This window comes from Artemia franciscana, chromosome 21, assembly GCF_032884065.1.
Source record: "Artemia franciscana chromosome 21, ASM3288406v1, whole genome shotgun sequence".
Taxonomy (NCBI): Eukaryota; Metazoa; Arthropoda; class Branchiopoda; order Anostraca; family Artemiidae; genus Artemia; species Artemia franciscana.
Genome location: NC_088883.1, coordinates 31,156,209 through 31,183,859, shown reverse-complemented (window position 1 = coordinate 31,183,859; position 27,651 = coordinate 31,156,209). Strand labels below are relative to the sequence as shown.

The 27,651-nt window shown below is 35.4% G+C and overlaps 1 protein-coding gene across 1 annotated transcript in view; it reads left to right on the top strand.

Annotated features, from left to right (window-relative positions):
• LOC136040878 (tyrosine-protein phosphatase 10D-like) overlaps nucleotides 1-27,651 on the top strand; it is a gene marked incomplete in the record, with an annotated part of 219,901 nt that overhangs the window by 119,818 nt on the left and 72,432 nt on the right. The window contains 6 exon segments of the mRNA XM_065725278.1: nucleotides 3,816-3,953; nucleotides 7,818-7,923; nucleotides 14,757-14,920; nucleotides 17,569-17,714; nucleotides 19,156-19,282; nucleotides 22,377-22,652. Coding sequence (XP_065581350.1) covers nucleotides 3,816-3,953; nucleotides 7,818-7,923; nucleotides 14,757-14,920; nucleotides 17,569-17,714; nucleotides 19,156-19,282; nucleotides 22,377-22,652 — 957 coding nt within the window.

Genomic DNA, 27,651 nt, shown 5'->3' with positions numbered 1-27,651 from the left:
CGCAGCTACACACACTCCTTCTTCATCCCAATCTGTTCAAGACTTCCCTCTTTAAATCCTCCCAGGAAGTTCCCCTTTCTTTCAGATCTTTCTTCATGACATCCTCTCATCCCAGCTATGGACAACCTACTTTCTGTTTAGCCCTAGACTGTTGGCTAAAAGGACAATGTTCGGCAATCTATCAGCCTTCATCTATAGAACGTGTCCTAGCCATCTCAACCTTTCTCTCATTATGGCCCCAGAAAGCGGGATTCTTGCATAAATTGTAGATTTATAACAACTCATCTTTTTAGCCTAGATTAATGAATATAAAAATGCTAATTCGAGTCTTAATCATGATAACTTTAGTGTTGATTCAATTTTCATTCGAATGAAACTAAAAAATGCAACGACACGGCAAATACTACATGGAAATATCAATTTTCTTTAAAAGGTCGGATGAATATGTTAATCGAAGTCTTGATTCAGGATTTTAATTTGAGTGAAGCTAAAGCCATGGCCACGTTATTATTGTCGTACTTGCTGATAAAATAAAATTGGAGCCTGACTACCACGCGAATTACGTATTAAAATATATTCGCACACCCTTCCTGTGTACGTTCCTCAGACTTCTCCAATTACTCATTTAGAGCTGGGTCGACCCTGGCTGAGCTTGCAGAGTCACGCCACTTACCCCCGTTTTAACCAAATAGTGACACTAGGACTCTAACCCTTGTCCTCTTGGACAAACGTTGTCAGGTCTAGCGGGTTCATTAAAAATAGCGTCTTTGCTTAGTGATGCTATTTTTATGACAATTTTTTAAAGTATTTAGATAAATAAACAAAATTGTTAAGTCAAATGTACAGTAAACATAGTGGAGATTAAAATTAGAAAAGACCAAAAGCCTCCAAGCCTATTATATCATATAGCCTATTATATAACCTCCAAGCCCAATCCTCCAAGCCGAATTATATTCCATTTTATTCTCTTGAGTTGAATACTATTCAGCTTTCAAGGATAAATTTTTGATTGACCTACCAATGTTGGGAACAAAATTGTGCTCATACAGGCTTAAAATGTTTTATTTTATTTATTTGTTATTTAATTAACCGTTTTTAATTAACTGTTTCCGTAATAAAATTGTAAAGTTGAAGTCAGGAAAAAACTCATGCCAATATTAAATATTGCCTTTTCTTTTGACAAGTGCGATTATGAGGATTATGTGACTATGCGACAATGTGACCATAATGACTAGAACTATTTGACCTGGGAATAATAAAGACTACGTCGCGTCAAATACAGCATTTAAATATTGTACACACGGGGCCCGGCGCATTCCTTCTCCAAAAATTCCTCTCGCGGAAAATTATCCCACGCAGAATATCCCCCCCACCGGGATAGTTTCTCCTGGCTTGTTTTCAACTCCAACAATATTTAAACAATTTATCTTAGACATAGGGTTCTTCCAGGAAATCAAGGCACTGGTATCTCTATCTTCATGTAACTATTTTGTTTAACTTGTATTATTATTTTATTTAGTTCCCTTCGTCGTAAACAGTAAAAGATCATTTGAATTTTATAAAACGTACCTGTTTTTAAGTCTTTTAGCTCGAATAAATTTATAGTTTCATAATAAAAGTCAGGCTTTATAAGACTTATAATTTTCAGTTTTGCTGAAAGAACATAAAATGAACCTTTGCATGAGAAATGAACAACGATGGCATTATCTACCTGTCAGATTTATCTGGCAGTATTTAGCTGGTTAGATTTTTTAAAAATCTTTTTTAAAAAGTTTGACTTTACCCCTGACCTATTGTCGTTTTCCTACTATTTATAATCACTTATTCTGAACTCCAACAGTATATTTTTTAACAACAGAACCTTCCTGTCCCACACCTCCGTGCCAAAAATGTAGTTTAATTCTTAATTTATTTTTTGTGGCGTATTTTTGCAAGCCAAAACTAAAACGAAAAATAATTACCGAAAATAATAATAAAGTCCTAGATACGTGGTTGACATAACCGGAACGGATGTGCTCTCTTTGGGGGATTGGGGGGTGGGTGGTAATTCTGAAAAACTGAAAAAATGATGTATTTTTAACTTACGAAGGAGTGATCGGATCTTAATGAAATTTGATGTTTGGAAGGATACCGTGTCACAGAGCTCTTATTTTAAATCCCGACCGGATCCGGTGATATTGGGGGGGGGGGGGGGCTAAAATCTTGGAAACGCTTAGAGTGGAGAGATCGGGATGAAACTTTGTGGGAAAAATAAGCACACCTCCTAGATACGTGATTGACATAACTGGAACGGATTCGTTCTCTTTGGGGGAGCTGGGGGGAAGGGTTAATTCTAAAAAAATTAAAAAAAATGAGGTATTTTTAACTTACGAAGAAGTGATCGGATCTTAATGAAATTTCATTTTTAGAAGGACCTCGTAACTCAGATCTCTTATTTTAAATCCCGACCGGATCCAGTGTCATTGGGGGGGGGGGATCGGAAATCTTGGAAAACGCTTAAAGTGGATCAGGATGAAACTTGGTGGGAAGAATAGGCACCAGTCCAAGATAAGTGACTGACATAACCGGACCGGATCCGCTCTCTTTGGTGGAGTTGGGGGAGGGGAGGGGAGGGGAGTAATTCGGAAAAAATAGAAAAAAATGAGGTATTTGTAACATACGAACGGGTGATCAGATCTTAATGAAAGTTGATATTTAGAAGGATCTTGTGCTTTAGAACTCTCATTTTAAATCTCGACCAGATACAGTGACATCGGGGGGAGTTGGACGGGCAAACCGGAAATTTCGGAAACCGGAAATCTTGGAAAACGCTTGGAGTGGAGAGATCAGGATGAAACTTGATGGGAAGCATAAGCACAAGTTATAGATACGTGATTACAAAATTGTAACATATCCGTTCTCTTTGGGGGAGCTGGGGTTGTTAATTTGAAAAAATCGAAAAATTGAGGCATTTTTAACTTAAGAACGGGTGACCGGATCTGAATGAAATTTGATATTTAGAAGGAACTCATGTCTCAGAGCTCTTATTTCAAATCCCGGCCAGATCTGTTGACATTGGGGGGAGTTGGAGAGGGAAACCGGAAATCTTGGAAAACGCTTATAAATGTCGTAGACTCGTGATTGACGTAACCGGACTGGATCCGCTCTCTATGGGGGAGTTAGGGGGTGGGGTTCAGTTCTTTGGCGAGTTTAGTGCTTCTGGACGTGCTAGGACGATGAAAATTGGTAGGTGTGTCAGGGAACTGCACAAATTGATTTGATAAAGTCGTTTTCCCCGATTCGACCATCTGGGGGGCTGAAGGGAGAAGAAAAAGTAGAAAAATTGAGGTATTTTTACTTACGAGTGGGTGATCGGATCTTATTGAATTTTGATATTTAGAAGGACCTCGTTACTCAGAGCTCTTATTTTAAATCCTGACCGGCATTAAGCCTATGATTTTCCTTTTAAAGCAATCTATTGATTCTCAGAATTTTTTTAGAGCTTGCACAATATGAGCTCTTTTCTCTTGGCTCTTCCGACTTCGTCACAAGTGCCATATGAGCTCTTAGCTCTTGTTGTTGTACTGCAGATTAATAAATAAATTGCTAATCTTTCGTTGTTTCTTTTTTTCTTTTTTTTTCATTGTCTTACCATTTGGCTCTGAATTACAATGAACTGATTGGTTGTCATTTCATTTTTCGCCTTGACGCCATATATATTTTACAATGACTTTGGTTTTGTGTTATGTATTTCATGCTAGTTTCTTCGTCCTCGAACCGCATTTACTTAAAAAAATTTGACTGATTTTTTTTTTCTTCTATTTTTTCTTTGATAGGTGAAATGGTCACAATCCATGTGGATATGCCTCGTATAGCCCTTCAGTCACTTTTTCCCGGGGCCGGCTATGATATCAAAGTGTTTGCAATTAGCCATGGCCTATGGAGCGAGCCACATGTCTATTTTCAAGCTGTCTGTAAGTATAAATATATATATATATATTAATATAAGACCAAAACACTATAGCAAGCTCTTGCGATACTTACGGGAGAGGACTCGGGGACGATGCTATACCTGAAGGATATTTTGTCATTTTGCATAAAGTCTTTTCTAGCTTTAATAAGTTTGGTTGTCACAGAAGCTGGTTACATGATTTCTGCCATTTCTTAAACCTAAGTTAATTTTTTTCCCAGCTTTCTGAGAGTTAAATGATTTTACTTGCTCTCTTTAAGTAGGACGCTAATAAATGGTTTTCAAAATTTCCAAAAAAAAACTTCAAATTTCTTTCTTCGGCGTGCACTGTTCCAACCCGTAACGCAATACGAAATTTAAGGATTTTTTTTTTATGTTAAAACCTAGTGCTAACTGGCGAAGATTCAGTAAACTGGGTCTTGGCGTAATTTTGACTAGCTTTTGTTCACTCTCCGTAAACCACATTTTGTTTGCTTTTGAAATATTCCGTCAAAAACACACCTAAAAGGTCTGCGTAGAGGATATTTTGAATATTTTAATTTTTTCATGTGTTTACCACGTCGATCTATTCGATGCCTTACAATTATTTTGTAAGCTCAGCTTCGGCTGGCTGTCTCAAAGACAAAGGGATTAGTAGTAAATTCCCCCAAGAGACTAGCAACCATCGAGAGCTATTGAGAATCTCAGTTTAACTGTGACATTTCACTAAAAGACAATGAACTTCTGCGTCCCCTATGTCGGCAGGCTTTTCAATCATAAAGAGTAGTACCAAAGGGAACTCTCAAATAAAGCTACCAAAGTGCTCGAATAATATTATCTTTGAGTTTATTTTTACTGCTTTCCCTTTGAGTTTATTTGTTAGTGTTTTTTAGTAGGTGTGATGATGATGAATTTTACTAAGTGATTAAACCTTTACAAGTATTTCACTGCTAAATGTCCACAAACTAACACTACAAAGAAGGAAAAAACTAGAATAAATGAAACTAATAAATGCTACAATCAAAGGCAACAATCAGGTATAAATATCAAATATTAACATCAAACCAGTCTTGTAGTTGAATGCAAAAATCTGTTCAAACATTTCCTTAATACTTTACCAGAAATTACTGAACTAGGACAAGATGGGAAATCAATTCCTAAAGAATGGAGTTCTAGTTCCATACCAAAACGTTGTAAGAAATAAGCAGGACAAGTAAACAGGAAGTGCCTACAAGTTTCATTTTCACCACAAATGCACTCTCCGCTTATAGTTTTTCCAATTTTATTTAAGGAATAATTTAAACGACAATATCCAGTTATAATTTGCGTTAGCTGGTGTGTAATATTCATTTTAGAAGCAGCTATTAAATGGTCTTTTGAAGGAAAAAGTAGGTATATTTAATAGGTGTGCTAGAACATTAGACTGCCTCAGGACTGCCCTTTCCTGAGCTTTAGGACTTAATAACTTTATGACTGCACATTAGGGACTGCCCTTTCCTAAACTTTAGAACTTCAGAACTTTATGACTGCAAATTAGGAACCGCCCTTTCCTGAACTTTAGGACTATAGAACTTTAGTGCTGCGCATCAGGGACTGCCCTTTCCTGAACTTTAGGACTGCATAATAGGGACTGCGCTTTCCTGAACTTTAGAACTTTAGGACTGCAAATTAGGGACTGCCCTTTCCTGAACTTTAGGGCTTTAGAACTTTAGGACTGCACATTAGGGACTACCCTCTTCTGAACTTTATGGCTTAAGAACTTTAGAACTGCACATTAGGGACTACCCTCTTCTGAACTTTATGGCTTAAGAACTTTAGAACTGCACATTAGGGACTGTCCTTTCCTGATTTTTAAAAGCAGAATCCTGCTCTCTTTAATGGAATTAACGAAGTTCATACTCTCTAATGAAGTTTAATCAAATCTGAATATCCCTATCTCCGGCAGAAAACAGGAGACGTAAGATGGTCTTTCTAAGATTGTCGAGAAAGTATGTGCCGGCTTTTAATTTTCTGCCGTTTATTCGGATCTCTTATCTGAGCTCTACAAATTATGGCGAGACTGCTCATTCAATCCTAAATCGTTTGACCACACAAACTAAAAAAAATTACAAAGGACGAGACAGGGGTATCTTTTATGGCATTGAATCCCCTTAACAATAAAGTTGTAAATCAGTTTCTCTTTAGGGATGCCCCATTGAAATTTAGGGACATTGCGAAAGTTGTGATAAGGGAGTCGCCTTTCTAACTTAGTTCGAATGAGTTTCTGTTTTTCTATTTTGATAATCACTCTTTCTCTTACTGCTGATAGTTTATGTTCATTTTTTTCCTATTGTTCCACAGTGTGTTGTACTTTTTTGTACATCTTGTGAAACTTTTTAATCACTGTTTTCAATATCCAACTAGTGTGGCCAGATGCAATCGATGGGAATTGCACTCATCTCTGGACTTCGAAGAGAAATCTATAAATATGATTTCAATTTTGCGTCATTTCATATTTTCAGATAATAAAGTATGTACAAAGACTATATAAATTATATAATGACTATTTAAATTAAAAATTATTGACTATAAATTATTTGTACAGACATATATACAAAAATTATCTCGGACAAATTGGGCACTTGATGCGTACATGATAGAAATTGGGCAATTGACAGAAATTAGATCCGCGTATTGTTTGAGAAAGAAATAATGCGTTGTCGATTAGCACGAAATTTATTGGCTATATATTTTTTTAGTTTATATATATATATATATATATATATATATATATATATATATATATATATATATATATATATATATATATATATATATATATATATATATATATATATATATATATATATATATATATATATATATATATATTTTACTGGGGACCGGTCATGGTTCATCATTATCGTTATATAATTTGAGAGCAATATCTGAGAAGAAAGGATGCTCAGCTAGATTTCGAGACAGTGACAAGCTACTCCTCTCTGTCTCTAGCAGGGGCCGTTGACTCGTGTACGAGTTCATCCGCCCTTTACAGTTGTTCTCCTATAGAGAATCCTTCCATTTGACGTCCTTCAGGGCCAATACAATGTTTCATTGATGAGAAGAGGTTTGGCGTCTACCGGGACATGTCCACACGCCGGTGGGCCCTGCGCATCACCATCTCAGGGGTCTCCTTCCTCCTGTGCACAAATTTATATCCCCCGTGCATGGGTGACTCAGATTCATTTTATGGACCCCCCCGAGGGCTGGGTCCTCCCTGGTCCACGTCTCCTTATTTTATATTTAGAGGTGTCTTTTATATCTAAAGGGCTTTCCTCTCTTCGCCCCCTGGGGACGCGCCTGGTGCCTGAGGGAAGGATCCCAAGTTCTCGCAGTCGCCCTCCGAAGCGCTGGAAGGAGAATTTCTCCGACTGCAACCTCCCTGGTCTTCTCAGAATGGCACAGAAAAGAGAGCAGTATAGGCGACAAATACATTCGCTCGTAAGGAGAGAGGCCCCGAGACGACCACCAAGGCCGGATGGGACTTAAGTCAAGTAAGGAAGTCGTGGTTGCTGGCTCAGTCATCAGGTGGTCAACAAAATTATTGGTGTAATATGGTTATCCCCACGTTTAAAGAGTAATTCAGCTAGCATTAATATTGCCTAGTTTTAAATATGTAATTTATCAGAGCTCTCATGTCTATCAGTTGGTTTAGTAAAAATGGTATTATAAGTGGGGGACATTTTTGCCATTTGGGCTTCTTTTAGGTAATTGCCCATCGAATTATTCAGAAAATTGTAATTTCAGGAAAGTTGCGCTTCCAAATGACCAAAAATTAGTATTACTGCAATTTTTTTTAGGGAAATTGTTTTTTGTTAGACCTTATTAAATGCTATTTACCTCTTTTTAGACCCAAATCCTCCCCGAAACGTTACGATACAGCGAGCATCGAATAATAGCATGACGCTTACCTGGGTCCCACCTGCTGCTTCATTGTTTACAAATTATATAATTAAGTAAGTGAAGGGATCTTTTTTACATTTTAACTTCTCTCTCTCTCTCTCTCTCTCTCTCTCTCTCTCTCTCTCTCTTTCTCTCTCTCTCTCTCTCTCTCTCTTTAGCCCATAATTTATTACTTTGTTGTTATTTTCTTTACCTCCATTGCGATACTCCTAAGGCCCTCAGATATACTCCAGTAGTCCCTGACAAATTTTTCTTATCACTTTGAAATTCAAATAACAGTCAAACTTGTCTTACTCTTTACTTAATATCAAGTTGACCCTTTGTTTGCGTGTCACATTGTCTGAAACACCCTACGTGATTCGGCTTGCCTTCTCTACTCCATGACCCTTCAACTATTTCAAATAAAAAGCAAGATTAGGGTGATATTAGAAAGTATAATAATACTGAAGACAGTAAAATTCCCAGTCTTTAAGTAAGACTCACCCATTTCATGGTCTTATGTTTTGTTCTTATTTTATTTTCGTCTCTCGTCTTTTGTAATTCACCCTACCACTTCTTTTTCTTTATATGAGTTACAAATGAATTATTGCTATAGTTGAGTGTGATATTTGTATCAGTCATATTATATGAGAAAGTGTGGTGGTATTAAAAGGCGATATTCAATTGTTATTCAGAAAACACGATACTGTTAAAGAAATCACGGCTATATTAAATATATCACTCGCCTATCTATCGCCTATTGCTTCCTCGGTTGTTTCTTCTGCTATTGTAGGATTTATACTAAAATTTCTCTTTGAATTAACTCTTTGAGCAGCTTCCTCGGCTGTTTCTTCTGCCATTGTAGGATTTATACTGAAATTTCTCTCTGAATCGCCCTTATATATTTATAACGACGTCATATACAAAGCCGTATATACTTATAATGACGTCATATGTGGACAAACACACAAACATACAACTTATTTATATATATATATATATATATATATATATATATATATATATATATATATATATATATATATATACATATATATATATATATATATATATATATATATATATATATATATATATACATATATATATATATATATATATATATATATATATATACTAGCTGTTGGGGTGGTGCTTCGCCACCCCAACATCTAGTTGATGGGGGCGCTTCGCGCCCCCCTAGCCCCCCGAACGCGTAAGTCGTTACGCGCCATATTAGTTACGCGCCATTGTAGTTGTTTTCCCTGTGTCCCACCTGTGAATATGGATATATATATATATACATATATTTTTAACTACGTAAAACTTGCGAATATACAACATTCTTGGCTGTCCCATTGTCTGTGTATATAAATAGATTGTCAGGTTTACCGACTCTTGAACATGAAACATATAATTGTCTATGGGAAAAATAATCTGTATTCAGATCTATACCTCATTATTCTAATGTTTGCCCTTGAGCTTTGTTGATGGTGATTGCTAATCGAACATTCCCTGTGTCCCCGTCGTCATTTATGTATCCCTCTGTGCCCCCCGGCGTCCCCGTCGTTGTTGTTTCCCTGTGTCCCGGTGTCCCAGTCTGTAATTTCTCTTTGAGTGTCCCGGTCGTCATTTATATTCCCTGTGTCCTGGTGTCCCGGTCTGTAATTTCTCTTTGAGTGTCCTGGTCGTCATTTATATCCCCTGTGTTCCGGTCGTCATTTGTGTCCCGGTGCTTTGTTGATGGTGATTGCTAATCGAACATTCCTTGTGTCCCGGTCGCTTTCTCTTTGAGTGTCCCGGTCGTCATTTATATTCCCTATGTCCCGGTCGTCATTTGCGTCCCGATGTCCCGGTCTGTAATTTCGTCAGTCGACAAACATGACGTCAGTCGACACACAAACATGACGTCACTCGACACACAGACACACAGACAACTTATTTATATATATATATATATATATATATATATATATATATATATATATATATATATATATATATATTTAACTACGTAAAACTTGCGAATATACAATATTCTTTGCTGTTCTATTGTCTGTCCATATAAATAGATTGTCAGGTTTACCAACTCTTGAACATGCAACATAATAATTGTCCATGGGAAAACAATCCTTATTCATATCTATACCGCATTTTTCTTACGATTGCCCTTGAGCTTTGTTGATGGTGATTGCTAATCGAACATTCGCTGTGTCCCCTTCGTCTTTTATATATCCCCCTGTGCCCCCCACCTTCCCGTTGTAGTTGTGTTCCTGTGTCCAGGTCGTCATTTATATTCCCTGTCCCGGTCGTCATTTGTGTCCCGGTATCCCAGTCTGTAATTTCTCTTTGAGTGTCCCGGTCGTCATTTATATAGATATATAGGTACAGTTTCATTTCAGTTTTTTTTTTCTTTTTTAGTTTTTTCTTTTCTTATTTTTTTTCTTTTTTAAGTTTCTTCTTTTTATTGATTTGTTTTCTTCAATTTGTCAATGTTCATTCTAACATTGACACTTGGAAAAATCTTTTTTTTTTTAGTTTTTTCTTTTTTAGTTTTTTCTTTTTAGTTTTTTTTTTAGTTTTTACCATTTTTCTTTTTTCGAATTACTTTAATCTATTGTCAAAATATTTTGAAATATTTATGCAATATCCAGTTTTTACATTCTAGTTTGTTTTCTTATATATATATAGAAGATATAATCTGGCGTAACGGACAGACAACTTATTTATATATATAGATACTAGCTGTTGGGGTGGCGCTTCGCGCCACCCCAACACCTAGTTGGTGGGGGCGCTTCGCGCCCCCCCCCCAAGCCCCCCCGCGCGCGTAAGTCGTTACGCGCCATATTAGTTACGCGCCATTGTAGTTGTGTCCCTACGTCCCACCTGTGAATATAGATATATATATATATATGTTTTTAACTACGTAAAACTTGCGAATATACAACATTCTTTGCTGTCCCATTGTCTGTGCATATAAATAGATTGTTTACCGACTCTTGAAAATGCAACATATAATGGTCCATGGGAAAACAATCCGTATTCAGATCTATACCTCATGATTCTAATGATTGCCCTTGAGCTTTGTTGATGGTGATTGCTAATCTACCATTCCCTGTGTCGCCATCGTCATTTATATATCCCCTTGTGCCCCCCGGCATCCCCTTTGTAGTTTTGCCCCTGTGTCCCGGTCGTCATTTGTGTCCCGGTGTCCCAGTCTGTGATTTCTCTTTGAGTGTCCCGGGCGTCATTTATATTCCATGTGTCCCGGTGTCTCGGTCGTCATTTATATCCCCCTGTGCCCCCCGGCGTCCCCGTTGTAGTTGTGTCCCTGTGTCCCGGTCGTCATTTATATTCCATGTGTCCCGGTCGTCATTTGTATCCCGGTGTCCTTGTCTGTATATACATTCGTTTTTTAGTTTTGTTTTTCTCCTTTATTTTTTTCCTTTTTTCTTTTTTTTCTTTTTTAGTTTATTTAGATTTTTAGATTTTTTAGTTTTTTTATTAGTTTTTATTTTTTTTTCTTTTTAGTTTTTTTGTAGTTTTTACCTTTTTTTTAGTTTTTTTAGTTTTTTTTACTTATATCCTGGTCGTCATTTATACTCCCTGTGTCCCGGTCGTCATTTGTGTCCCGGTGCTTTGTTGATTGCTAATCGAACATTCCTTTTGTCCCGGTCGCTTTCTCTTTGAGTGTCGTCATTCATATTCCCTATGTGCCGGTGTCCCGGTCGTCATTTGTGTCCCGATGTCCCGGTCTGTAATTTCGTCAGTTGAAAACTTATGATGAAATAAATTTTTAATTTTTTCCTTTTTTTTGTTTTTAGTTTTTTTTTAAGCATGCTAAAGCTCCAACAATTTAAATTAAACCTCAAATTTGGGGTATCTGTTTTAAGGTTTTCGAATTACTTTAATCTATTGTCAAAATATATTGAAATATTTGTGCAATTCCCAGTTTTTTTTTTAGTTTTTTCTTTTTTTAGTTTTTAGCTTTTTTAGTTTTTTTTTAGTTTTTTATCTTTTTTATTTTTTTACGTTTTTTCTTTTTAGGTTTTTTCTTTTTTTAATTTTTTTAATTTTTAATTTTTTTTTTTTAGTTTTTTCTCTTAGTTTTTTTTTAGTTTTTTACCATTTTTCTTTTTCGAATTACTTTTATCTATTGTCAAAATATTTCGAAATATTTATGCAATTTCCAGTTTTTACATTCTATTTTGTTTTCTTTTATATATATAGAAGATATAATCTAGCGTAACGGACAGACAACTTATTTTTATATATATAGATATATATATATATATATATATATACTAGCTGTTGGGGTGGCGCTTCGCGCCACCCCAACACCTAGTTGGTGGGGGCGCTTCGCGCCCCCCCCAAGCCCCCCCGCGCGCGTAAGTCGTTACGCGCCATAATAGTTACGCGCCATTGTAGTTGTGTCCCTATGTCCCACCTGTGAATATAGATATATATATATATATATGGTTTTAACTACGTAAAACTTGCGAATATACAACATTCTTTGCTGTCCCATTGTCTTTGCATATAAATAGATTGTCAGGTTATCCCCCTGTTTCCCCCGGTGTCCCCGTTGTAGTTGTGTCCCTGTGTCCCGGTCGTCATTTATATTCCCTGTGTCCCGGGTCCCGGTCATCATTTGTATCCCGGTGTCCCGGTCTGTATATACATTCGTTTTTTAGTTTTGTTTTTCTCCTTTATTTTTTTCCTTTTTTTTTCTTTTTTAGCTTATTTAGATTTTTAGATTTTTTAGTTTTTTTTATTAGTTTTTAGTTTTTATTTCTTTTTAGTTTTTTTGTCCCGGTCGTCATTTATATCCCCCTGTTTCCCCCGGTGTCCCCGTTGTAGTTGTGTCCCTGTGTCCCGGTCGTTATTTATATTCCCTGTGTCCCGGTCGTCATTTGTATCCCGGTGTACCGGTCTGTATATACATTCGTTTTTTAGTTTTGTTTTTCTCCTTTATTTTTTTCCTTTTTTTTTCTTTTTTAGTTTATTTAGATTTTTAGATTTTTTAGTTTTTTTATTAGTTTTTAGTTTTTTTTTCTTTTTAGTTTTTTTGTAGTTTTTACCTTCTTTTTAGTTTTGTTAATTTTTTTTTTTACTTGTGTCCTGGTCGTCATTTATACTCCCTGTGTCCCGGTGCTTTGTTGATTGCTAATCGAACATTCCTTTTGTCCTGGTCGCTTTCTCTTTGAGTGTCGTCATTTATTTTTTTCTTTTTTAGTTCTTTTAGTTTTTACCTTTTTTAGTTTTTTTTTAGTTTTTAGTTTTTTTAGTTTTTTACCTTTTTTTAGTTTTTTTAGTTTTTTAGCTTTTTTATTTTTTTTATTAGTTTTTAGTTTTTTTGTAGTTTTTGCCTTTTTTTTTAGTTTTTTGTCCTGGTCGCTTTCTCTTTGAGTGTCGTCATTTACTAGTTTTTTCCTTTTTTTTTTTAGTTTTTTATTGGTTTTTACCTTTATTTTAGCTTATTTTTCAGTTTTTTCCTTTTTTTTAGTTTTTTTTTATTTTTTATTTTTTTTAGTTTTTTACCTTTTTTTAGTTTTTTTAGTTTTTTTAGTTTTTTAGCTTTTTTACTTTTTTTATTAGTTTTTAGTTTTTTTTTGTAGTTTTTGCCTTTTTTTAGTTTTTTCAGTTTTTTTTTTAGTTTTTTATTGGTTTTTACCTTTATAGTTTTTTTAGTTTTTTAGCTTTTTTATTTTTTTTATTAGTTTTTAGTTTTTTTTGTAGTTTTTGCCTTTTTTTAGTTTTTTCAGTTTTGACGTCACCTAATCCAGTTTTTTCAGGTGACGTCACCTGACACATCCATCCACACATCCACAGACAGACAACTTATTTTTATATATATATATATATATATATATATATATATATATATATACTAGCTGTTGGGGTGGCGCTTCGCGCCACCCCAACACCTAGTTGGTGGGGCGCTTCGCGCCCCCCCAAGCCCCCCCACGCGCGTAAGTCGTTACGCGCCAATTAGTTACGCGCCATTGTAGTTGTGTCCCTGTGTTCCACCTGTGAATAGAGATAGATATAAATATATGTTTTTAACTACGTAAAACATGCGAATATACAACATTCTTCGCTGTCCCATTGTCTGTGCATATAAATAGATTGTCAGGTTTACTGACTCTTGAACATGCAACATATAATTGTCCATGGGAAAAACAATCCGTATTCAGATCTATACCTCATTATTCTAACGATGTGTCCCTGTGTCCCGGTCGTTATTTATATTCCCTGTGTCCCGATCGTCATTTGTGTCCCGGTATCCCAGTTTGTAATTTCTCTTTGAGTGTCCCGGTCGTCATTTATATTCCCTGTGTCCCGGTGTCCCGGTCGTCATTTGTGTCCCGGTCTGTAATTTCTATTCGAACAATTCCTGTGTGCCGGTCGTCATTTTTATATCCCGCCTGTGCCCCCGGCGTCCCCGTTGTAGTTTTGTCCCTATGTCCCGGTCGTCATTTATATTCCCTGTGTCCCGGTCGTGATTTGTGTCCGGGTGTCCCAGTCTGTAATTTCTCTTTGAGGTTCCCGGTCGTCATTTATATCCCCTGTGTCCCGGTCGTTATTTGTGTCCCGGTGTCCCGGTATGTAATTTCATCAGTTTACAAACATGACGTCAGTCGACAAACAACTTCATGACGCATACAGCTCAATCCTTACAATGACGTCAGTCGACAAACATGACGTCACTCGACACACACACACACACACACAGACAACTTATTTATATATATATATATATATACATATATATATATATATATATATATATATATATATATATATATATATATATATATATATATATATATATATATATATATATATATATATATATATATATTATTATTAATACACTGATTGATTAAATATTAATTAATTATAGGTATCATGTAGCAGAAAGCTCATTGCCTGTAAAGAAAGAAGTAACAATCAGCAATTTAATTGAACTGAATGACTTGACTCCAGGAGAGAGGTATATATTTGCTGTCAACACTCGGAGCTACTTAGTAGAAAGTCCATCTCCTCAAATCTTGGAATACACTCTGAGTAAGTGGTTTCATCCAAAACCAAAAATTCCCTTCGGGAAGGGGGTCTTCACTTGTTCCATTTTTGCTTCTTCTTTTTGAGTGGGCTACTTTTTTTTATGAAAAATTTGAAATATGTAACGCCATTTTTTGGCTTGGGATGGGGGCTGAAACCAGTAAAAAATAATTAACAGGAATATTTTGTTGTATAGTGGTCATGTGTATGTGTTGTTGTTTTCATATATAATATAGGCTAGGTGGATAATCATGAGTTGTTTTGTTTAGATATTTATTTATATGATGTAAAACATAACAGGAATTTGCAGCACAAGTCCTTAGCACTTTCTTTTTGCTGCAATAATTTATTATTGCATTATTAATTTATTATTATTATTAATAATAATAATTTATTAATTTATTATTTATTGTTAATATTTATTAGTAGTGTCCTTCTTATTTATGTTTATATTGTGAATAAAAATAAAACCTACGTACCTACCTACCTACCATGCAGGGGCTGTCGTTTCAAATTTTTATTTCTGCAATAATTTATTATTTATTATTAATATTTATTAGTAGTGTCCTTCTTATTTATGTTTATATTGTGGATAAAAATAAAACCTACGTACCTACCTACCTACCATGCAGGGGCTGTCGTTTCAAATTTTTTTCCAGTTTCTTAAGCTCTGACTAAGTTTATCATCTGCAACCTAGTAAAGAGCGAATCTCGATTTTCTCTCATATTGAACTAAACAGTAATTTGTTATTACTAGAAGATTTTTTTTCAGAAGAAGTATGAAATTAATTGAAAATGACGTCAAGTCTGAATAGAAATAATTTCCTCATAATCATTATTGATGAAAACCCTTAATTGGAGGTTTACAGACCCCCACCTTGAACGACAAGGAAAATAACATTTTAGTGCTGATGCATATCCTTTTGTTTCTGGCTTTTGTATTTATATGTCACTTGGTATTTACAAAGTGATATATAGCGATCGCAATGTCTGTCTGTCTGTCTGTCTGCCTGTCTGTCGGTCCCGGTTTTGCTTGTTTGGGCTCTTCCAGATAAGCTTGGACGATAAAATTTGGCAGGCATATTAGGGACCAGATTAGATTAAATTAGAAATAGTCGTTATCCTGATTCGATTCCATTTTTTTTTACTGTTTTAAAAAGTAGAGTTGAGAGAAAGAGTCAAACTTTAGCGTAAAGAGCGGGGCGCTGAGGAGAGAACAGCCCCTTTCATATACAGAATAATTTCTGTTCGTTTTAAGCTTTAGTGTCGCTCCTTACTTTCAGTTAAAGAAAACTTCTTTTTTTTAATTTAATCATGAAATGGAGTGGATCTGTGTCATAGCAAAGTGCTGTTTTCTACCGTGAAATGTCATTTTTTGCAGACATAGGCCCAAAATTCTGGAGAATTTATTCTGAGATAGCCAATTAATTTTTCATAGTTCAATACCCTAAATTACATGTTTACCGTCCTTCATTCTGAGAAATATACTCTAGCATGGGATGGGAGAATGTCCAGAAACGGGATGAAAGGATGTCGTCAGGAAACATTTAAGGGATATAGGAACTTCTTGGGAGGTTTTAAATTAATTGGGAAAGGGGAGGAGCGTGTGCAGCTGAGTGTGCAGTTCTGGCGGGTTGGTGCTGCGGTGAGTTTCAATTTTTATGATTAGGCGGCCCAAGTGCTGTCTTTGGACCCACTGAATGGCTTATGCGCAGCACTTGATGAGGCTTTACCTCAAGCATTAGTTTTGAAAAAAGTTTGGCCTAACGTACACATATCCAAGTTTGAATATCGTCTTTTTGTCAAATTCACACAGTTTTGCAGAACGTTGTAGAACTTTCGAAATTGTTCATTGCAGTAATTATTCACAAAGAAACAAATTTTGTGTCTCGTGTTTCATGCAATATGCTCCTATCCAAAATTTTTTCTATCTGAAGAATAAATTGTGATCTGAATTTTTTTGATAAACTTTGAAAATTTTTGATAAATTTTCTATCTGAAAAATTTTTCTATCTGAAGATAGAAATTTTTTTCTATCAAAATTTAACTACCTGAAACATTCCACTGTGAAATAAAATCAACTTTGGCATTTTATTTCGGTTGCTCCTTGTCAAAATATTTAAAAATGATGAAGTATAATGATCTTATCATATAAAGTAATCTCTTTTACTTTTAGTTTGAATTCTGCCCACTCTCAGTAGCAAAACTGTAATTTTCTATAATTCTTCTTTTGGTTGTTTCAAAATTCTAAGCTTTTACGGCAATGTCGCCACGCCGGACCGTGAAAATAAATAAACTAATCCAATTGGTTAAATTTGGTAACCCGTTTCGCCGGTAAAATTTCAAATAGTAACAATTTGTTACTACAATTTAACTGTCTATTACTGTTACTATAGTAACTGTCTCTTACCCAATGACAACTACTTCCTCTTAAGCTGTTGGTACTACCCACTTATTTTTAATTTGGCGTCTGTTACTACCAACCACTGCACAACTGCAAATGTATTGTTAGAAAATGAATTCCTGTTTTTCCTAATTTTCAAAGATATAAATGGCCATATAAGTTTCCACGTAACCATCTCAAACAATCAGGTGTCATATCAATGTCCTTGGTATTTGACTTATAAAAAAATAATTTCTTCGGTTTATTGTAGAGCCAAATCCAATTCTTCGATTGCTACCTATTTTGGATTCCGAAAATATAACTCTCGAATGGATGCGACCAGCTGGACGGGTTGACACCTATCGTCTGTTCTGGTATGAAAAACATTCTGCGTTCGCACCCAATAGGAGAATCAAGGTTGGTTGAAGTTAGTCTTTCAGTTAGTTCAGTTAGTCTTACAGTTAGTTCAGTTAGTCTTTCAGTTAGTTTTCAGTTAGTTTTCAGTTAGTTTTTAGTAGTCTTCTCATCTGTACGATGAATCTGGTTTAAAAACACAAAGATGAATAAAAGATCTAAAGCCAAACTGGCCTACAATGATACAAGCAAAGAAGCACATTTTGAAAACAACGACTCTTTTGCCACTATGAAGAAAAGAAGAAAATAAACAACCCAACAAATGTTTACCTCAAAATTATGCGTCCTTGGGAAGTATTTCGAAAACTTTTTCCTTTTTCAACACGGAAGTGGGACCAGACACAACTTGTGGGGATTAAAAATCATTTCAAGTCACCCTTCTCAAGGCAAGGACTTGAAATATGACTTGCTAATCCAATTAGCAAGTAATTCCAAGTTAATGGATATTAGTACATTATCAAATTAATTTTATTAACATTAATTATTAACAATAATTAACATTATTAATTAAAGGACTTCAAATATGACTTGCTGTATTTTGCAACAAAATTGAACAAAACACGAAGAAAATACGTTTTTTTTTTTACTCAAATGTGTGCCTTTCAATCAGGGAGGCCAATTCTAGGCTCAAAAAATGAGCCTACTCTATGAAAAGCTTTCTATGGAGGTACCCTACATATCTGTAGTGTTCCCTTATCGCCACCTGGGGACATTCTGAGGGCCCCTGAAGAGCACTAGACTCATAAAGAGGAGTAGTCTAAACTTACTATTAAAGTTTGTTCAATATTAACTATCGAAATATAAAAACTGTATGTGCCAACTACACAAGAGTGACTGTATAGGTGTATTGACAAAATAGATCAGGTATTTTGTAATTACTAAAACAATGAAAAAATTTGCTAAAATGTGATTTTATAATACTCTTTACTATTTCGATTCTTTTTGTTTTGTCGTTTTTACTGTTTTTCGAAAATTAGCCCAAGTGTTATAGAAAAAAAAATTGGTTACGATAAGTATCAGATGCACTGAAAATCTGCCTTTCATCTTATAAAAACAGCAGTTGATAAATTATAATGATGATCAGATGATGATAAATTATCTGATCAGTTATCTGAGATCAGTGTGGGATATATTATAGAAACAGGCACATTTGCAAATGTGAAAATTCTAATATCTTTAGATTGTTTCCTGCTAGGCCTCTTTATTTTTTTTATTAGAAAAGGTTTACTCCATGAGTGTTGAAACAGGAAAGAACAACGACCAGCTCTCTTCCACTTGAAGATAAAAGGGTAAGAAAAAAGTAAATTTAATAATGTAAAACAATTTCTAATATACTTGGACGGTTTAAAACAAACCCCACCTAGTACGAACATCTTATCTATGATTGTGTTTCCCCATGTACATTTTTTGCATTAGATAGTTTATTAAATGAACTTATTTATAGGAAATAGATGGTAGCGCCACTTCAGCGTCTATTGATGGCCTCACACCGGGCGAGTTATACACTTTTGAACTTTTGACAATAGCCCATGATGTTCCTAGCCAAAAAGTTACTATTGACACTCGGACAAGTGAGTTAGTTTTTTTTTCTATCGTATTTCTATATTTCTCTATATATTTCTAAATTTCTCTTGATCTATTGTATCTATATTTCTCTATAAATGCTTTCTATAATGTCGTCTGCTTACATTTTATGGATGAGAGTAGTAGGCTGAAAATCCCTCATTGGTGTTGCCACCTTCTGCCCTACTTCAGGCCCATCATCTCTTTCAGGCTTCTCTAAAGTGGTGCTAAGTTAGTTTTTGATGTCCCACCATAAAATGAGTAGCCAAATCTTACAAATATCTAATGCAGGGCATATAAAGAAAAAGAGTTGAGCTAGAAGTAGGAAGGCTTCTGAAGCAAAGAATCACTTACTGCTTTCTAGATCAGAAGGATTGAATCTTGGTAAGAAAATTCTATTGAGAAATAAATTCCCAAGAGATGAGGTACGTCAACTCTCTAGATGAATTTATTTTGAAAATAAAGTCGTGATGGTGGAGCGGGATCTTTGACCCGGAGATAGGGGATGCGTTTGTTGCTGTATTCAAGTTGACTACCCCAGCATTAACCACCCGACCTATGGAATTGGTTGAATTACCCGATCGAAGGGATGCGGAAGCAATTATAGGGTGTTCTTTCTTTGATGTAGCTAGTTTGGTTGCTGAGTCGTCGACAAAGTGGTGTAGAGGATCCAAACAATGTATTTTGCCTTGAAAATTCGCTGAGAGTATGTTAGTGCTGTAAGATTTCCTTATGTGTATCCTCATGCTTTGCTTCCTTTCTTGTATTTGAATACTTTCATTACCAGAAGTTAGCAACGGTAGATAGAGTTTTAAGAAGGGGAAAAGTGGACGAGAAGAATGCCGAAATGCTCACGGGATTGATATGTTTGAGTCGAGTCGCTTTAAAAAGCGCCCACAATACGCGGATAGACCCGACATGGTTATTTTACAACATGACAGTTCTCAGCCACAGGTTTTAGCGCCCACTAAAGTATAGGTAGAAACGCTGAAATAGTAAGTCCTATTTGAGCCGCCATGTAGCCCAGAAATTGTTCTTCTGATTAGCTTTATTATCTTTCTTCTAATTATCTTTAAGTCAATGCAGCATGGCCTGGTTGACCATTGGTTGACTCAGTTTTTGCCAAGTTGACCTGGTTCTCCAATTATGACGAAGTCAAAAATTAAATCGGTTGAAGTGGTGCAGAAGCAATTATAGGGTCTTCTTACTTTGGTGTAGCTACTTCGGTTTCTGAGTGGTCGACAAAGTCGTGTAGAGTGTCCAAACAATGTATTTTGCCTAGAAAATCCGATGAGAGTATGTTAGTGCTCTTCCTCGTGTGTACGCTCATGCCTTGCTTCCTTTCCTGTATTTGGATACTTTCATTACCTGAAGTTAGCAACGGTAGATGGAGCTCTAAGAAGGGAAAGCAGCCAAACCGATTGAATTTTTCAGAGATGATGATATCCGTGAATTGTCGGAAAGATGGGAAGAAGCTGTAGATAGAGGAGAATACTTTGAGCATTGACTTGTAATCAATTTTTCTTAAATAAAGTTTCAATTAAAAAAAAAAAAAAGGCAGGGACTTCTATGCACACATTATCAACAACATTTGTTGATTTTATTAATTATGTCAAAATTAAGCTCAAAAACAATTTATTTTCAAGAAAAAAACATATTATATAGGGATTAGAGATCGCCATTTTCTGCTAATTGTGCACCTCGGGCAATTTTTCCTTGCTAATCCCAAACCCTTACGTCTTCTACTCCTTGTACCCAACCCAGTAGTTAACACCGGAAAGAAGAACAAATTTATGTCAGTGCCTTGTAGAAATAACCAGTTTAACAGTTCATTTAAGCATTTTTTACTAATGCCTTCGATAAAATCCCATATCTTTAGTGCTATAGTTGTTATAGTTGTTATAGTTGTATTGTTGTATAGTTGTATTGTTATAGTTGTTATAGTGCTATAGTTGTTATATAGTGCTATAGTGCTTTAGTGCGATAGTAAAAGATAGTGCTATTTAGTTTGCGATTGTTATCAAAGACTTGCGATTCTAAATCTATCAAACAGTTCGTGGTAACGAACTGTAGTAAGGAGTGACCCGGCTCAATAGTAAACGAAAGTCTAAAAAACCTAATTTTGATACAAATAGTTACATCAAAAGAATCGGATTTTTATGCTGATTTAAATATATAAGTTTCATCAAATTTAGTCTTACCCATCAAAAGTTATGAGCCAGAGAAAATTTGCCTTATTTTGGAAAATAGGGGTGTCTCTCCCTATTTTCCAAAATAAGGCAAATTTTCCTCAACGTCCCGCTCTTTACGCTAAAGTTTTTTACTGTTTGGAAAAGTAGAGTTGAGAGAAAGAGTCAAACTTTAGCGTAAAGAGCGGGGCGTTGAGGAGGGAACAGCCCCTTTCATATACGGCGTAATTTCTGTGCGTTTTAAATTTTAATGTCGCTCCTTACTTTCAGTTAAAAAAACTTGTTTTTTTTTTATTTATATGAAGGCAAATAGGTACTTATCTGTTATGTTCTACGCTAAGTTCGTTAAGTTCTACGTTAATTCTACGTGAAGTTCTTCAGCCATTGACACACTGTAGGACTTCTTTCTTCGTTAGTTTCTGTCATCTTAGTGTGAGGCAAGACAAAGACAAGTGACAGAGTAGATGTGAAATATATAATATGGGTTATATATTTGCATATTAGGGGTTTGGGGGGGGGGGGTAAATTGTTTGGACAGTATGAAGTTAGAAAACAATTCTTACTTCATATAATTCAGAATAACTATACCTAACACATTTTGCATGCAGACTCGGTATACTTTACCCTTCACTCTAATTTGCAAACTTATAGCCCAAATTTGTTTCTTAGTATCATATTTTGTGATATTTCGTTAGGATTAGTCAGAGAAACAAGTTCTTCTTAGATGAAGAACTTAACATAGGCAAGATAAATACCGCAAAGATGTTGCAAGGCACGTGACAATGTTTATAACAGTTTTTTACTTTTGTTTATCATCTAAGTTTGTTTGTCAATTAGCAAAAACAATGACCGTAAGGCAGCTCACTATTATAGCCACTCCCAAAAATTAATCCTAATTGATTTTATTTTTCAGTGCCATTAATGACTTCTGTCGTATCTATTGCAAACAATCGTGAAGAAAATAGCTTGACGGTTGTATATACAGCAACACCATCTAGTATATCCAAGTTCGACAGCTATAGATTTCTTCTCTCTGATCCTGCAATTCCGGCTAAGGAAAAATCAGCTGATGACACGGAGCGTAAGGTTGTGTTTGAACAGCTTGTACCGGGCCGACTTTATAATATAACAATTTGGACGGTCTCAGGAGGTGTTACAAGTAAACCTCTTCATCGACAGGAAAGGTTGCGTAAGTATTTTGATAACTTAATAAGTTAAAAAAAAACTCGCTTATTTTACTCATTGTTGCTATGTTAATTGCTTAGTCAGTAGAAAAATGGCACTACCCGATTGGTTCTTTTGTACGAAACTTTTACCCAGTAAAAAGAACGAATGACACTTAACCAATTGGATGAAGTTAACTAAGCCCATGAAACTAACGGTAGAGAAAGATCTAAAAGAAGACTCATTACTGATTTTGTCTTTATATATTAACATAATTCCCATAACTCCAAGCCCTCTTTGAAATTTTACTAATTAATATCTGTTAATTAACAGAAATGATAAGTTAACAAAATGATAGGTTAATATCTACAAATTTAAGTGTGTCTAATGTAGTTCCATTCATTCAGCTAATGTTATTATATCTATATTAGACCTATATGGTCTAGTTGACCATTCTTTCTTCATGCTCTGATTCTGTCAACTTAATGCTTTAATCCGTTTCTGAAATATTGTCAATACACTTTTTTGAAAACCTGCATGCACAGTAAGGTTGCGTAAGTATTTTGATAAATTAATATCTACAAATTTAAGTGATTACAATTTACATATTTAATAACAATATACTGATTGGTCGGCGGATGTTGACTGTATAATATAATAGTTTTATGATTATGGGGTGTATCTACTAATCCTAATCCTTGACAAGAGAAGCTGTGTGAGCATGTTTATATTTATTTTTCTATTTGAACAGTAGTTTTTTGCATTAGTTATAATATTAACTTACTATTAATCTCTTTTTTAAAATTTCATTTCTTATCATTAACCTTATTTGCAATTGCTTATCTAAATAAAAAAAAGTTAGAACTGTCGAAAATTTGATATTTTTGCTTGACCCAATGACAGTTTGGATTGTTTAAACCTCTTCTGAAAAATCATGCTTTCCCAAAATACGGTTTAACATATAATACGAAAATACTTAAATCTACCGTATCGACTTATTTTATCATTAGTTATTTTGATAATTTTCTACTGTCTCAAATCAATCAATCAATCAATCAATTTAATGATACTAAAAGAAAAAACTATTACAAAAGTAAAGTGGTTACTAGGCCCAAGAAGCTTTGCTTGTAATGGACCACAGAGAACAAGAATAAAACACTATTATAAAATATATACAAAAAAAAAAAAAAAAAAAAAAAAAAAGACACTGGAACAAGACAAGGACATTGAATAGATAGGATATTTAACAGATAGAAGATTTAGAAGGAGATTTAACATATAGCTGAAATGATTTTAAAAGAAGAGAAGAGACATACAAATTAGGAAAGGACTAATAAAGAGAGAGGAAAATTATTGAATTGGAAAGACCCGACGAAATAATGCCTTTGCAGAAAGAAAAAAAGGGACATCCGAATTCGACATCCATAATAGAATTGATTGATATATTAGATACCCCTGGGCTGCTCTAGAAGATCGTTTTGGTAAAATAAATCGTCGAGAAGAATTACGTAAAGAAGAAAAGTACCTACCTGAGCCTGTCCGTGAGAAAAACTGCTGTAGGGGCGGTGGGAGAGTACCTAGAAAAGATGAATGCGCAACAGTAAAGAGTACTTTTACCTATAATATGATCCAGCGGAGCTATTCCAGTATCATTATAAAGATCAGAGGAAGGGTAAAGCCGAGGGAGAAGAAAAGTAGCCTTCACTACCCTATTTTGGGCTCTTTGAAGTGAGCAGAGAAGAGATTTATTAGTATTACCCCAGACAGAGCAGCAATAAGAAAGGTAAGGATAAATAAAAGCATAATAAAGAGAAACCATAATATCAGGAGGAAGAAATGAGTTAATCCGGTGCAACATTGAAGACTGGTGGAGGATTAAGGAACGGGTGTGAGTTATATGCGGTTTAAAAGAAAGAAAACAGTCAAGATACACACCAAGAAATTTCACCATAGTAGCTTGTGTTATAATATCGTTCCCAGAAGTCAGGAGATTGGCTCCTGTACGTCTCACATTCGGTAAGGGGTCCTAAAGTTGACAATGGCACTCTTTCGGCTGTTAAGAGCCATACCATTTGACCAGCACCAATCCTTTACTTTATCAAGAAGACCTTGCGCTATAGAAGTGGCAGATGGCAGGTCCACTGCAGCAGTGAAAAAGTTACTGTCATCAGCAAAAAGAACAGGGTGAACATGAGGATGAAGACCATCAACAAGATCATTAATGTAAATTAGAAACAAAAATGGTCCAAGCACCGAGCCTTGTGGGACACCTTTCAATACAGGCAAAGTAGAGGAAGAAGTACGGTTAACCAAAACATACTGAGATCTCTCTGAGAGGTAGGACCTAAACCATTCTAGTGGGACTCCATGCACTCCAGATAAAGCTAGTTTAGACAGAAGAACGTTGTGGTCAACCATATCAAAGGCCTTTGAAAAGTCGAGAAATAGACTCAAAACACACAAGCCCTTTTCCAGATTAACACGCACAAACTCAGTTGCATCAGAAAGTGCATGCAAGGTAGAGAATGAGGGACGAAAATCATACTGATGGTTAGTTATGAGAGAATTTCCAGCAGTCGAATTAGTACTAAATACAAATGAAGAGAGTCGACGATACACTACTTTTTCATGTCCTGTGGTGGCACAGTGGATTTGACCTTAGTTTGGCAATACGGGACCCAGAGATCGAATCACGCTGCAGAAATGCACTGCAGGGCCGACGCAGGGACCTTAGTAGTCAAGAAGCGTCGTTAATTCTTAAATAATAAATAATAACTACTTTTTCAACAACCTTTGAGATGACGGGAAGAAGAGAAATAGGTCTGTAATTTGAAATTAGAGAAGAATCATCTTTTTTATGCAAAGGTACAACAGTAGCAACTTTATATAAATGAGGGAAAATACTAGAAGAAAGAGAGAGGCTAGTTATGTGTGAGATGGGATGAGAAGCAAACTGACTGATTTGTTTAAGGACATTATTACTCAAACCAAAACTATCAACTGAACAACTGCTTGGAAGTTGAGAAATAATACTAGAAATCTCAGTAGTACTACATGGGGAAAGGAAAAAAGACTTCCCTATCACAGGAAAACAACTTACTCTACTCGGGGGTGGAATGAGAACTGAGGGAACTGTGGTGAAATACGAATTGAAGGCACTTGCTAAGGATTTAGCAAGAGATCCATCAGCTTTTCTATAAAGAGATGGGGAAGATTGTTTGAGTTTCTTGCGGGAGATAGCTTCATTAATTACAGTCCTAACCTTGCGCAAATTCCCCTTACACTCATTAATTCGACGCGAAAAATACAGCTTTTTTGCTAAACGAACTGAAGAAGTGAGCACATTTTTGTAATGTTTATGCTTCAGAAGATCTTCCTGTGTCTTACTTTTACATGCAGCCATGAACAAAGACGCCTTCATATGGGTTGCATTGATCAGACCTCTAGACATCCATGGGCATTTAGGTGTAAAATTCCTTGGCCTCTTTCTAAGAGGAAAATGCTTATCCAACAGAGTTCCATACGACACAAAAATAATTTAGTTGCACAATCAGTATCATTAGCTTCAAGAACACTAGACCAATCATTACTCTGAAGACTATGTATTAAATTAGAAATTTCTTTATCTGTAAAAGTTCTAAAAGAAGACTCGCCTTTCTCATTCACAGTAATCTCTTTTTTAGGCACAGATAGTGATAAATAAATAGGGAAGTGATCAGAAAGATCAGTGAAAACAAGAGCAGAAGAGAACTTCAAATTAGGAGAATGAGAAGTGAAAATATTATCTATTAAAGTGGCAGAATTTCTTGAAGGGTCAACACGAGAAGGAAAAAAATCGAAGGAAGTAGCCCAGAAGAAGAAAATACATCAAAAAAATGGTCACATTCATCATTTGATCCATCATTTAACATATTACAATTAAAGTCTCCCAAAACACAAATCCGTTTTTTAGAGAAAGTCCCCACACCAGAAAGCTGATCAAGCAAATCACAGAACAGATGTGTTGGAAAAGGAGGGGGCTTATAAAACAAACAAACAGTATCACATGCAAACTGGCTTTTCGATCAATAACAAGAGAATAAACTGTCCTACTATTAGACACCACCGATGTAAACAAGGATTCAAGGTCAGATCTTCTGCAAAATTCAATACTAGATTTTATGAACAAAGAAATACCCCCAGAACACTTTGTTACCATTCTAGGGACATGAATATCAATATAACCATGCATATCATAAGCTGTAAAATTATCACTGTCAGATAACCATGTTTCCGTCAAGAATGAGACATCAAAAGGGCAAGAATTATCAGACCACAGATACGATTTAAGACTGTCCCACTTATCTCTTATCCCACGCACATTCAAACAAAATACATTAAAGCAACTGTTTGAAGAGAGTGAGGGCATAATGTTATCACAATAATCAATGGTGGTGTGATAATTACAGCTAGAACTAACCATAGATTCAAGGAGAGGGCCAAGAGTATGTGCCTTTTGTTTACCAGCACTACTTGGTTTATCAAATATAACTGAATTAAGAAAAGAAGAATTCAAAAGGAAAGAGAAATCACACTTATTTATCTCACATAACAGAGACATACAATACCTTCACAAATGACACAATATCCATAGTATACTTGAAGGTGATGGGATCATAAACAAAGATAAAGAAATATCAGTGGGATGGCAAATATTACCCAAAGTAAAGGGTCAAATAATGTGGCACCAGTCAGAAATAGATGAGCTGCGAGTGTGCAGGCGTGACAAACAATGACAGAAATCAGGCTACATAAAGGCAATAGGATCTCAAACAAACATAAAGAGACATTAGTAGGATGGCTCATAATATTTGAAGAATAGGCTAAATTTACAATATGGGACCAGTAAAATTTATGTGAGCTGTAAGTGTGCTGACATGACAAAAGTGTGATAGAAAATAGCATACATGAAGGTGATAGGAACACAAACAAATGTAAATAAATATCAATGGTATGACACACAATGTTCAAAGTATAAGACCAAA